Below are 13,756 nucleotides of genomic sequence, written 5' to 3'. Positions count from 1 at the left end.
CTTTCCTTTCCTTTCCTTTCCTTTCCTTTCCTTTCCTTTCCTTTCCTTTCCTTTCCTTTCCTTTCCTTTCCTTTCCTTTCCTTTCCTTTCCTTTCCAACTTTCTGTCCTAGTAACAACTCTTAAGGCAGAAGGGCAAGGACTACCAACAGAGTTAAGTGACTTTTCCAGGGTCATACAACCGGGAAGTGTCTGAGGCCATACTTGAACCAGGTCCTCCCAACTCCAGACCTGGCACTCTATCCACTGTACCACCTAGTTGCCCCTTTGTATTTCCTTTGAATATATTATATTTATTTTTTTAGAAAAGTTAACATGGTTACATGATTCATGCTCTTACTTTCCCTTTCACCCTCCGACTCCTGCCCCCCCCCATAGCTGCTGCGCATTTCCACTGGTTTTAACATGCGTCATTGATCAAGACCTATTTCCAAATTGTTGATAGTTGCATTGGTGTGGTAGTTTCCAGACTACATCCCCAATCATGTCTGCCTCAACCCATGTGTTCAAGCAGTTGCCCCTCTTCTGTGTTTCCACTCCTGCAGCTCTTCCTCTGAATGTGGGTAGCGTCTTTTCTATAAATCCCTCAGAATTGTCCTGGGTCACTGCATTACTGCCAGTGAATATATTATATTTTTAAACTGTTATCTCTACCTCCATCCCCAAGAAGAATATAAGCTCATCAAAGGCAGGGACTGTTTAAATTTTTGCACCCTCAAACCCTAACCCAGTGCTGGCACACAACAAGGGCTACAATATATAATAATGAATAAAAATAAAACTAATAATTACTAAATGATTATTAAATAGAATTGAATTTTGTTGAATTTTCCATTCTGACTTCATGAACTCATTGTCTTTCTAGGAGAATATCTGTATGCATTTGACTAACTATTCTATTAACAAACACAGTTCTAATTTTGTACGAGATGGAAACTCTGGCAGCAAGAGGTAAGCTAAATATTTCCTTTTCCATCCCATCTCCTTGCCAGAAGCTGGCTATTCCCTATGATTCTATATAGACTTTGCCCAGGCCCAAGGGTGTTCCCAACCTCTAGGTCACACAGGTCCAGGAAATATTTCTTTTTGCCCTCCGGACCTGGAACAGTGTCTCCTGTGCCCATAGGTTGTTAATCATTGAAAGGAGGCCAGATCATAAACCCTGGTAGGTTGGGAGAGGGAGAGATAAACACTGAAATATTCTGCCAGTAGAATATAAAAAGTGTACTTGTTACAGCTGGCCCTTCTCCATTCCTTCCTTCCTTCCTTCCTTCCTTCCTTCCTTCCTTCCTTCCTTCCTTCCTTCCTTCCTTCCTTCCTTTTTTCCTTCTTAATTTTTTCCTTTCTCTTCTTTCCTTTTTTCTTTTTTTTTCCCCCAAAGCAAGAAATATTTATTGATTGTCTGATAACTTGAAACATCATGCCAGGCACTTTTCTCCTTGGCCTGTGGTTTTCTGTGGCACAGTTAAGCCAGTGACCCTTCACTAATATGTAGGGATGTCTTCTTGAATAACGGTGCCCTGGTATGCCAGCATTCTTCTGAGAGCATACAAAGAAAAGGGAGATGAGAAGAGTATATGAATGGAACCAAAACTGGACACTTCTTTTCTTTTTTTTTAAACATTTATTAATATTCATTTTTTACATGGTTACATGATTCATGCTCCTACTTTCCCCTTCACCACCCCGCACTCCCTCCACCCATGGCCGATGCACATTTCCACTGGTTTTAATATGTGTCTTTGTTCAAGACCTATTTCCATATTGTTGATAGTTGCATTGGTGCGGTAGTTTCGAGTCTACATCCCCAATCATTGGACACTTCTTTTCTGACTGTGTCTTAGGAAGAAGGAATACAGAATTCAGTTTCCTTTTAATGTTCTCTTCATTTAAATTTTGTAATCATTGTATATATTCTTTCTAATAATTCTACTTATTTCACTCATTGAATATTTTATTTATTTAAAAAAAACCATTTGCTTTCTTCTTTAGAATGGATACTAACTATCAATCCTGACCAGGCTGAGGGCTTAAAGCATAGTAGTCTGGCTTCAAAGCAGAAAGAAAGTTGCACGAATTTGAATGACAGTGTCTAGTTGGCATTGATCTAAAGCAGAGGTTCTTGACCTTTTTTTGTATGAGACCCCTCTGGCAGCCTGGAGAAGCTTACAGAGCCCATGTCCAGAATCCCTGCTTTAAGGATAACTAAAATGGAAAGTTACTCCATCAGAGGTCAATACTGAGAAGTTGAAGTAGGTGTGGGATGAGATTCAGGAAGGGCCCAGACTGCCCTTTTCTAACAGGAGTCCAGGATTTCCCTTCTCCCTTTCTCACTTCCTACAGCCATCTGACTTTTTTATTTCTCCAGTTTAAATGCTACACCAATCTTTCCCCTCTGCCCCACTTCCTCTTTCAAGCCTTGGGTTAAGTAGAAAAGTGAGGGAGGATGTACAATTGCCAGTTTGATGCCACCAGAAGCTGACTCTAGTCCTGCTCATAGACCATGGGGTGTAGTGAATTGAGGAGATTGCTGTCTTCTTGGCTCTTTGAAGAGATGAGTGAAGCAAAAATGTGAGTGGACCAGAACCAATCAACAGCTACTTACCATAAACTGTTCTTTGCTTTTTGATGATAAGACTTAGACGAAGACACCAAGATTTCTCAGGATGCATTTTTCAAAAAAAAAAACCTTTGCCTTCTGTCTTAGAGGCAATACTAAGTATATTGGTTCTAAGACGGAAGAGTAGTAAGGGGGTGGGCAAACAGGGTGAAGTGACTTGCCCAGGCTCAGACAAATAGGAAGTCTCAGAGGCCAGATCTAAATCCAGGTCCTTCAGCTCCAAGGCTGGAGCACCATTTACCGTCCTCCATAGCTGCCCCTCAAGATGCACTGTTAAAAACTACATTGCAAGGTCGACCTCCTGGTTAACTAGCTTCCCAGCTCGTCATATGCAAGATAGCAGATTCTTCAGAAGCAAAGGATCTGGTGCTGATAGCCCATTTTGAGGTGGATTTTTGTAGCCCTTTCAAAGAACCAGACCAGCTTTTCTGCCCAAGCTGGCTTAGGTGAAATGTCCTTGAATGAAGTGGCTTCCTATCTTAACTGTTCCACAAGTTGGTTCGTTTTTTTAAAACCCTGATTTTCTGCCTTAGTATCATTTCCAAGACAGAAGAGTGGCAAGGGCTAGGCAATTGGGGTTAAGTGACTTGCCCAGGGTCATACAGCTAGGAAGTGTCTGAGGCCACATTTGAAACCTAAGTGCTCCCAACTCCAAGCCTGCCCCAAATTGGTTCCTTTTTGTATCCTGGTCAGACCATTTCCTGGATCATTTCTTGCTTGCTTATTTTCATCAGGTCAAGGTGTGCATGTGATTCTCTGGGAAGGTACCTCACTGACCCATCCTGAATTGGGAGTATCAGTTGAAAAGCTAAGTGAAGGGACTGGGCCAGAATGGGCAGAGGAAGTGTAAATTACCAGGGACTTCTGTGAAACATGAGTCTGCCTTACTGATGAGACAGTATAATATAATATAGGGATTTGATAAAGAAGGGGGAAAATGTCAGATTTGATCTCTTAGAGAAATCTCATTAAGAAGCTTCATGGCTTTTATATAAAGTTCTTTTAAAAAATTCTCTCCCTTTAGCTCTTTGTCAAATGGTTTTAATCCATAGTTGTGTCTTACTGTTCCATTAAAATTATACTCTCCTATCCATCAATAAATACTTGTGGTTAAAATGAAAAGAAAAAGCAGACACTGAAGGACCTGGGTTCAAATTTGAGCTCTGCAACTTATTAGCAGGATGACTTAGCTCAAATCAATTATCCTCTCAGGGCATCAGTTTCATCATCATAAAATAAAGGAACTGGAGCTTGTAGGTCTCTTCCAGCTCAGAATTTGTGATCCCATGATCAGCTCCCTCATGGGTTTCTGATCTCCCTGAGGCTTCATTATGAGAGAGAGAGAAAGAAGCTGAAGCTCCAGCAATAAACTCCCGTGATGACAGAGAGAATCTCAAGTGGTGAAGGACAAAGGTGAGGGTGTGGGGTGGTGGCTATAAGGAGGGCAACATAATTGTTTTCTTTTTTTCCATAACCTCCTCTCTCACTAACCTTGAGTACTGTTCTTGGTTCTCTGCTCTTTTCTTCATATATAGTCTTCCTAAATGAATTTAATTCAACCCATTAAGCATTTTTAAAGCACTTACCATGTTAGGCACTGGAGATACAAAAGAAAAAAAGGTAAAATTTTTTAGAGGCTTCCATTATTACTTCTCTACGGACAAATCCCAAATTGATAACTCAAGCTCTGACATTCTCAGTGGAGATCCCTAGTCCCGTGTTTTCAGCTGCTTACAAGATATTTTATCATTACCTCAAGATCAACATGACTCAAACTGAAATTATTCCAACTACTTTTTTCCCCCTAAGGGCAGCAAAGTGGCACAGGATAGAACACTGGGCTTGGAATCAGAAAGACTCATTTTCATGAGTTCAAATCTGGCCTCAGACATTTACTAGTTGTGTGATCCTGGGCAAGACCCATTTCATCTTTTGCAAGGTGGAGGTAGAGAAGAAAATGGCAAACCACTCCAGTATCTGATTTGCTAAGAAAAGCCCAGATGGGATCAGAGAGTCTTGGATACGACTGAATAATAACTTCCTTGCTGTATTGATACCAACCCTCTTTCAGTCTTTACAGTTTTAGCGCCTCCCCCCCCCCCCCCCCCGCCCCTTGACTCTTCCTTTCTAATTGGTTTTTTTATTTTTTTTAAATCATTAATATTCATTTTTAACATGATTACATGATTCAACCTCCTACTTTCCCCTTCACCCCCGCTCTCCCCCCACCCATAGCCGACTCACATTTCCACTGGTTTTAACATGTGTCCTTGTTCAAGACCAATTTCCAAATTGTTGGTAGTTGCATTGGTGTGGTAGTTTCGAGTCCACATCCCCAATCATGTCCACCTCAACCCATGTGTTCAAGCATTTGTTTTTCTTATATGTTTCCTCTCCTGTAGTTCTTCCTCTGAATGTGGGTAGCGTTCTTTTCTATAAATCCCTCAGAGTCTAATTGGTTTTTAAGTCCTTTCATTTTTACTTTGAAATGTGTTCCAGACTTGCCTCCTCCTTTTTTCCTAGGGCCATCACCCAGGCGCCTGCCATTCCTCATTATGTCTCCAACTTTGCTCTAACATTCTCTTCTTTCTTAAGCTTTCCAAGTCTTTCCTTTTCTTCAGAATTACTATAGTAGTTGCTACACCTATCACATAGGATTGTTATGAGTAATCAAGAAGGCAATGTAGATTTGAGATCATCTCTCTTTTTCCACTTACCACCTGTGCAATGGGCAAGTTGATTAACTTCTCTGGGCTTTAGTTTCATCTGAAAAAAAATGGGGGAGTTGATCAAGATAACTTCTAAGTCCCTTCCAGCTCCAAATCTATGACCTTAATAAAATAATATATGAAAGTATTTTTAGAACTATATAAGGCACTACACTTAGTTATATGATATTATCTATCCCAGAGGTAGCAAAATGTCATAGTAAATTGCTGGATTTGGAGGGAGGAAATTTTTGAGTTTAGATCCAGTATTAGACACTTCCTAGCTGGCTGAACTATAGCCAGTTCACTTGACCCCTGTCTTGCCTCAGTTTTCTCAACTGTAAAATGGAGATAATAATAGCATCTATCTCAGAGAGGGTTCTTGTGAGGATCAAATTAGATAATATTTGCAAATTGCTTAGCACAGTGCTTTATACTGTATGTAGTGCCTGTGCTACATACCTAATTCCATTCCCATTTACTCTTTTTCACTGCATAATTAATCTTCTTTTAAAAACTCTTTTTGTTGTTACTTCTCTTCTCAAGAATAACCTACATTGAGGAGACAGCTGGGTAGCTCAGTGGATTGAGAGCCAGGCCTAGAGATGGGAACTAGGTTCAAATTTGGCCTCAGACACTTCCTAGTTGTGTGATCCTGGGCAAGTCACTTAACCCCCATTGACTAGCCCTTACCACTCTTCTGCCTTGGAACCAATACACAGTTTTGATTCTAAGACGGAAGGTAAGAGTTTAAAAAAATTTAAAAAAAAGAATAACTTACATTGGCTCCCTTTTTGCCAATTGCATTGAATCTGAATTCCCCTGCCTCATCTACCATGGTCTAGCCTCATTCTATACATTTTACCTTATTTTCTACTACAGATCCCTTATACCTCAGTCAGTCTGGTCTCCCGGTTGTCACCAACATACACTATGTTCATTTACTTTTGCTTTTCTTCCTTATCTTATAAAATTCTCTGTTGGTTTCTCTTTCAGTCCTATCCTTTTATTTTTTTTAAGCCATTCAAAAGATATTTCTGAATTAACCATGTTGCCAGAAAAAAAAAGCAAGGAAATGATAAAAACAATATGATCTAATCTGCATTCAAGAGTTCTTCAGTTGAACATTTATAACAGTTCTTTTTGGGGTAGCAAAGAATTAGAAAATGCAGAATTGTCTATCAATTGGGGAATGGCTGAACAAGTTGTAGTATATGATTGTGATGGAATACAATTGTGCTATAAAAAATGATGAGAAGGATGGTTTCAGTAAAACCTGAGAAGACTTATATGAACTGGTACAAAGTGAAGTGAGCAGAACCAGGAGAACATTGTTCATATTAACAGCAATCAATGGTTGTGACTGATCAATACTATGATCCAAGATGATTCTGAAGAACTTATGATGAAAAATCTGTACACCTACAAGAAAAAGTGATAGAGGGGAAATCAAAAACAGAGAAAGAAAACTATAGACCAATCTCCCTAATGAACATAGATGCAAAAATCTTAAATAGAATACTAGCAAAGAGACTCCAGCAAGTAATTAAGAAGATCATCCACCATGATCAGGTGGGATTTATACCAGGAATGCAAGGATGGTTCAACATTAGGAAAATCATCCACATAATTGACCATATCAACAATCTAACAAACAAAAATCACATGATTATCTCAATAGATGCTGAAAAAGCCTTTGACAAAATACAGCATCCATTCCTATTGAAAACACTGGAAAGTATAGGAATAGAAGGACCTTTCCTAAAAATAATAAACAGTATATACCTAATATACTAAATATGCAGAGTGAAAGGAGCAGAGCCAGAAGAACATTGTACAGAGAGACTGATATACTATGGTAAAATCGAATGTAATGGACTTCTGTACCAGCAGAAAGCAATGATACAGGACAGTTCTGAGGGATTTATGGTAAAGAACGCTCCCCACATTCAGAGGAAGGACTGCAGGAGAGGAAACATATAAGAAAAACAACTGCTCGAACACATGGGTTGAGGTGGACATGATTGGGGATGTAGACTTGAAACTACCACACCAATGCAACTATCAACAATTTGGAAATAGGTCTTGATCAATGACACATGTTAAAACCAGTGGGAATGTGCATTGGCCATGGGTGGGGGGAGAGCAGGCGGTGAAGGGGAAAGTAGGAGCGTGAATCATGTAACCATGTTAAAAATGAATATTAATAAATGTTTTTAAAAAAAGGTGTCTCAAAATGACAGAAGTCAAAGCAGGAAGAGCGAGGGGGCTCTCCCACTGAACACAACATGAAAAATAGTCAGAGAGAGTGGATTTCCATGATATAAAGGGGAAAACTGCACAAGGAAAAGAGCAGGCCAACCACCCCATCTAATTACTGTGCCAGATGCAGAGCCAGGAGCTGGACAATCTTGGGATTCTGGGAGGCAGGCTAGACTTACAAAAAAGTACCACAGACCTACCCAGGAGCTGGACAATCTTGGGATTCTGGGAGGCAGGCTAGACTTACAAAAAAGTACCACAGACCTACCCCTGGAGGTGCGAGGCCCTGACAATGAGATTCAAATTTCAATAGCACTGGCCTCGCTTTGGCTTCTATAGCAGCAGCAGCAGCAGCAGCAGTGAAGATAGCATCAGGGCAAAACACTATGAAGCATGCTACAACCAAAAAAAGCAATGCAGGCCCTGGAGGTGAGGTTCAGAACTCTAAGAAAAACCCTGAGAGCCAGAGGCTAAGATAGAAATGACCAGTAACCTGCAGGACTACCAGTCCTCCTGTGGGAAAATGAGTAAACAGCAGCAAAGAAAGAGCTTGACCCTGGAAAATTTCTACAGAGAAAAAGAGCAAAAAACAGAAGCAATTGGAAAGGGTGAGAAACAAACAAAGGCAAGCTCTCCAAAAAAATGGAAACTGGTTGCAAGCTCTGGAGGAGCTCAAAAAGGAGTTCGAGAACCAAGTAAGATAGAAAAAAACTGGTAAAAGAAATGAAAGTAATGCAAAAAGAAAAATAGCAGCTTAAAAGGCAAAATTGACCAAATGGAAAGAAAGACACAGAAATCAAATGAAGTAATAAGCATATTAAAAACCAGAATTGGCAAAGAAGTCCAATGATGGAAAAGAGTGTCATGAAAAGCAGAATAGACCAAGTCAAAAAGGAGAATCAAAAGATCAGATCATGGATGAAAATCAGCCTTTAAAGACTAGAAATTGGGCTAGGAGAAGCTAATGAGTTCATGAGATATCAAGAAATAAAATCAAAAGAATGAAAAAATAGACAAATATGAAATTTCTCATTGAAAAAACCACTAATCTGGAAAACACATCCAGGAGAGACAATCTGAGAATTATTAGACTACCTGAAAGTCATGACAAAAAAAAAAGGCTAGACATCACATTACAAGAAATTATCCAAGAAGACTGCCTGGTATTCTTGAACAAGAGGGCAAAATAGACATTAAAAGAATCCACAGACCACCTCCTTCAATAAATCCCCAAATGACAACTCCCAGGAATGTTATAACCAAGTTCAAGAGTTTCCAGGTCAAGGAGAAAATATTGTAAGTGGCCAGAAAGAAACAATTCAGATATAATGGAGCCCCAGTTAGAATTACACGAAATTTGGCAGCTTCCACACTGAAGGACTACAAGGCTTGGAATATGACATTCCAGAAGGCAAAAGAACTACAACCAAGTATCATCTACCCATCAAAACTGACTATATACTTTCAGGAAAATGCATGGGCATTTAATAAAACAGAAGATTTCCAAGCATTCCTGAATAAAAGACCAGAATTAAACAGAAAATTTGATGTCCAAATACAAAATTCAAGAGAACCATAAAAAAGAAAATAAGAAAGAGAAAAAATTTAAGGGCTTCAATAAGGTCAAATTGATTATATTCCTATATGTAAAAAGGCTATCTGTAACTCTTAAAAACTGTTATCATTATCATAGTAGAAGAAGTATACATAGGCAGATATGTAAAAAAATTAGGGGGAAAAAGGATTATACCAAGAGAGATGCAAAGGAAGAGGTAAAATGGGGTAAAACCACATATAGAGGCACATGGTAGGGGAGAGAATAAGAAAGGGAGGATGAGGGTTGGTGACTGGTAATACTTAAACCTTACTTTAATTGGAATCAGTTCAAAGAGGGGAGAATAGCCAGATTTATTGGGGTATAGAATCCTATTTTACCCTATAAAAGGAGAATAAGAAATGAGGGCATGGGGAGGGAAATAATATAAGGGAGGGAAAAGTTGGGGGGTGATTAAAAGAGCCTTAAGAGAAGTAGGAGGGGAATAAGAAGGGAGGTGGTGGGAAGGGGAGTAAAATAAGGGAGAGAGGAAGGGGGATTGATTAAAAGCAAAACACTGGTATGAAGGGAAAGAGTGAAAGGAGAAAGAGCAGGATTAAAAGAGGAAATCAAAATGATGGGGAATACACAGATTGTATCATAACTGTGAATATGAATGGATTGATCTCACCCATAAAACAGAAGTGGTTAGCAAAGTGGATTAAAAACCAAAATCCCACCATATGTTTTTTACAAGAAACACACATGAGGCAGATAGACACACACAGAGTAAAGGTAAGAGGCTGAAGTAAAATTTATTGGGCATCAAATGAGAAAAAGAAGACAGGAGTAGCAATCATGACCTTTGACAAAGCTAAACCAAAAATAGATCTGATTAAAATAGATAAGGAAGGTAATTATATCCTGACAAAAGGCAATATAAATAAGGAAGAAATATCAGTATTCAACATATGTGCCATCAAATGGTATAGCATCCAGATATTTAAAAGAGAAACAACTCTTGGAGTGTAAGGAGGAAATAGATAGTAAAGCTATATTAATGGGAGACCTCAACCTTCCTCTTTCAGATCCAGATAAGTTAAACCAAAAAATAAATAAGAAGTAAGAGAAGTGAATGAAATTTTAGAAAAATTAGAGGTAGATATCTGGAGAAAAGTGAATAGGGATAAAAAGGAATATACCTTCTTTTCAGCAGTACATGGTACATATACAAAGACTGATCATGTCCTAGGGCATAAAAACACTGCAAACATAAAAACATCTTCAGAAAAGCAGAAATAATAAATGCAACTTTTTCAGATCATGATGCAATAAAAATTATAATTAGTAAGGGGGTCATAAAGAGGCAACTTAAAAATTAATTGGAAACTAAATAATCTAATTCTCCAAAACTGGTGGATTAAAGAACAAATCAAAGAAACAATGACTGGTTTCATTGAAGAGAATGACAATGAGAAGACAACATATCAAAATATTTATTTTGTCAACTATTTGACAAAATACTCATCTGCATAATTGACCATATCAACAACCAAACTAATAGAAATCACATGCTTATCTCAATAGATGCTGAAAAAGCCTTTGACAAAATACAACATCCATTCCTATTGAAAACACTAGAAAGTATAGAAATAAAAGAGAATTACTTTAAAATAATAGACAGTATATATTTAAAACCACCAGCAAGCAAGTATCATCTGCAATGGGGACAAGTTAGAAGCCTTCCTACTAAGACCAGGAGTGAAGCAAGGATACCTCTACTATTCAATATTGTACTAAAAATGCTAGCAGTAGCAATTAGAGAAGAAAAAGAAATTGAAGGGATCAAAGTAGGCAAACTAAACTATTCTTTGCAGATGATATGATGGTATACTTAGAGAATCCTAGAAAATCAACTAAAAAGCTAGTGGAAATAATTAACAACTTTAGCAAAGTTGTGGGGTACAAAATAAACCCACATAAATCATCAGCATTTCTATATATTTCCAACAAAACTCAGCAGCAAGAGTTAGAAGAAGAAACTTCATTTAAAATCATTCTAGACAATATAAAATATTTGGGAATCTATTTGCCAAGACAAACTTGGAAATTATATGAACACAACTACAAAACACTTTTTACACAAATAAAACTAGATCTGAACAATTGGAAAAACACCAATTGCTCATGGATAGGATGAGCTAATATAAAAATGACAATTCTATCTAAACTAATTTATTTATTCAATGGCAAACCTATCAAAACTACAAAAAAAATTTTTTTTACAAAATTAGAAAATAAAGTTCATCTGGTAAAAAAAAAGGTCAAGAATATCAAGGGAACTAATGGAAAAAATGTGAAGGAGGGTGGCCTAGCAGTACCACATCTTAAAACTGTACTATATACATGATCGTCAAAACAATATGGTAGTGGCTAAGAGACAGAAGGGTGGATCAATGGAATAGACTTGGGGTAAATTATCTCAGCAAGCTAGTGTTCAATAAACCCAAAGATCCCAGCTTTTGGGACAAGAACCATTATCTGACAAAAACTGCTGGGAAAATTGGAAAAGAGAATTGGAAAAACTGGGTTTAGATCAACATCTCATACCCTATACCAAGATAAATTCAAAATGAGTAAATGACTTAAATAAAAAAAGGGAAATCATAAGTAAATTAGGTGAACACAGAATAGTATACCTGTTCTATGAGAAAGAAAAGAACTTAAGACCAAACAAGAGATAGAGAACATTACAGGATGCAAAATAAATAATTTTTTTAACCCTTAACTTCTGTATATTGGTTCCTTGGTGGAAGAGTGGTAAGGATGGGCAATGGGGGTTCAAGTGACTTGCCCAGGGTTCACACAGCTGGGAAGTGTCTGAGGCCAGATTTGAACCTAGGACCTCCCGTCTCTAGGCTTAGCTCTCAATCCACTGAGCTACCCAGCTGCCCCGCAAAATAAATAATTTTGATTATATTAAATTAAAAAGGTTTTGTAAAAACAAAACCAGTGCAACCAAAATTAGAAGGGAAGCAACAAACTGGGAAAAAAATTTTTAACAAAAATCTCTGACAAAGGTCTAATTTCTCAAATATATAAGGAACTAAGTTAAACGTACAAGAATCAAGTCATTGCCCAATTGACAAATAGTCAAGGGATATGAATAGGCAGTTTTCAGATAAAGAAATCAAAATTATCAATAATCACATGAAAAAGTGTTCTAAATTCCTCCTGATTAGGGAAATGCAAATCAAAACAACTCTGAGTTACCATTTCACACCTAGCAGATTGGCCAATATGACAGTAAAGGAAAATAATAAATGTTGAAGGGGATGTGCAAAATTGGAACATTAATACATTGCTGGTGGAGTTGTGAAATGTACCAACCATTCTGGAAGGCAATCTGGAATTATGCCCAAAGGGATTTAAAAGAATGCATAACCTTTGAACGAGCAATACCACTACTAGGTCTATACCCCAAAGATAATAAAAAAGGGTTGTACAAAAATATTCATAGCTGCACTCTTTGTGGTGGCCAAAAATTGGAAAATATGGGGATGTCCCTTGATTGGAGACTGGATGGACAAATTGTGGTATATGATGGTGATGGAATACTATTGTGCTATAAGGAATAATGAACTGTTTAATTTCTATATGAGTCGGAAAGACCTCCATGAACTGATGCAGAGTGAAATGAGCAGAACCAGGAGAACATTGTACACAGTAACTGAAACATTGTGGAACAATCAAATGTAATGGACTTTGCTACTAATAGCAATGCAATGATCCAGGACAATTCTGAGGGACTTATGAGAAAGAACACAATATTGGTGCTAAGACAGAAGGTAAGGATTTTTTTTTTTAAAAGAGAAGAGTCAAGGATAGGACACATCAATTTGGGAAGCATCTGCATTGAAGTGGGAGTTAGATCCAAGGGAATTAATGTAGTTGCCAAAGGAGAAGAGAAGAAAGGAGAAGAAAACAAGAAGAAAGAAGAGAGGAAAGAGAACGGAAAAGAGAAAAAAGAAAAAAAAGAAAATCTGACCAAGGATTGCCCTTGGAGAATTACTTTACAAAGGCATATAAAAATGAAGCATGGTTAGAAAACTAAAAAGACTGAATTGTTACATGGGATCTGTGAAGTGAAGGGAGAAGGGCTATGCAGACAGCTGGACTTGATGATCCTTGGAGATCTACCTGTTCAGGGAAACAGTTAGGTTGGGGTATGGGGTGGGAAGAACTGAGGAAAAAGTTAATGAGGAAGGGGATGGGGGACATTTGGAAAGATGTAGGACAATAACTGGCTTTTTTCTTCCTTTTTTTTTTAGAATGAGGAGACTTGTGATTGTTGAGAAGGATCTATGGGAGGGAAAGAGCCAATGAAGAGAAGACTGAAAGACATGATATGGGCAAGTCCCTTAACATCTCAGGAATCCACACAACTAACTCTCTAAAACTCAGAATACTTGCTGATCTTCCCTGGCAAGAGAAATTCAACCCCTGACCTGCCCTGCCCCAATGCTCCCTACATTAATGAAAGAAAGAAAGAAAGAAAGAAAGAAAGAAAGAAAGAAAGAAAGAAAGAAAGAAAGAAAGAAAGAAAGAAAGAAAGAAAGAAAGAAAGAAAGAAA

General features: G+C 37.9%; 1 protein-coding gene across 1 annotated transcript in view; it reads left to right on the top strand.

Moving 5' to 3' along the window:
* Positions 1-13,756, top strand: part of TTLL6 (tubulin tyrosine ligase like 6) — a 60,361-nt gene that overhangs the window by 24,699 nt on the left and 21,906 nt on the right. Inside the window, 1 exon segment of the mRNA XM_044675114.1 lies at positions 864-949. Coding sequence (XP_044531049.1) covers positions 864-949 — 86 coding nt within the window.

Source organism: Gracilinanus agilis, chromosome 4 (assembly GCF_016433145.1).
Source record: "Gracilinanus agilis isolate LMUSP501 chromosome 4, AgileGrace, whole genome shotgun sequence".
Classification (NCBI taxonomy): Eukaryota; Metazoa; Chordata; class Mammalia; order Didelphimorphia; family Didelphidae; genus Gracilinanus; species Gracilinanus agilis.
This window is presented reverse-complemented; position numbering and strand designations above follow the sequence as displayed.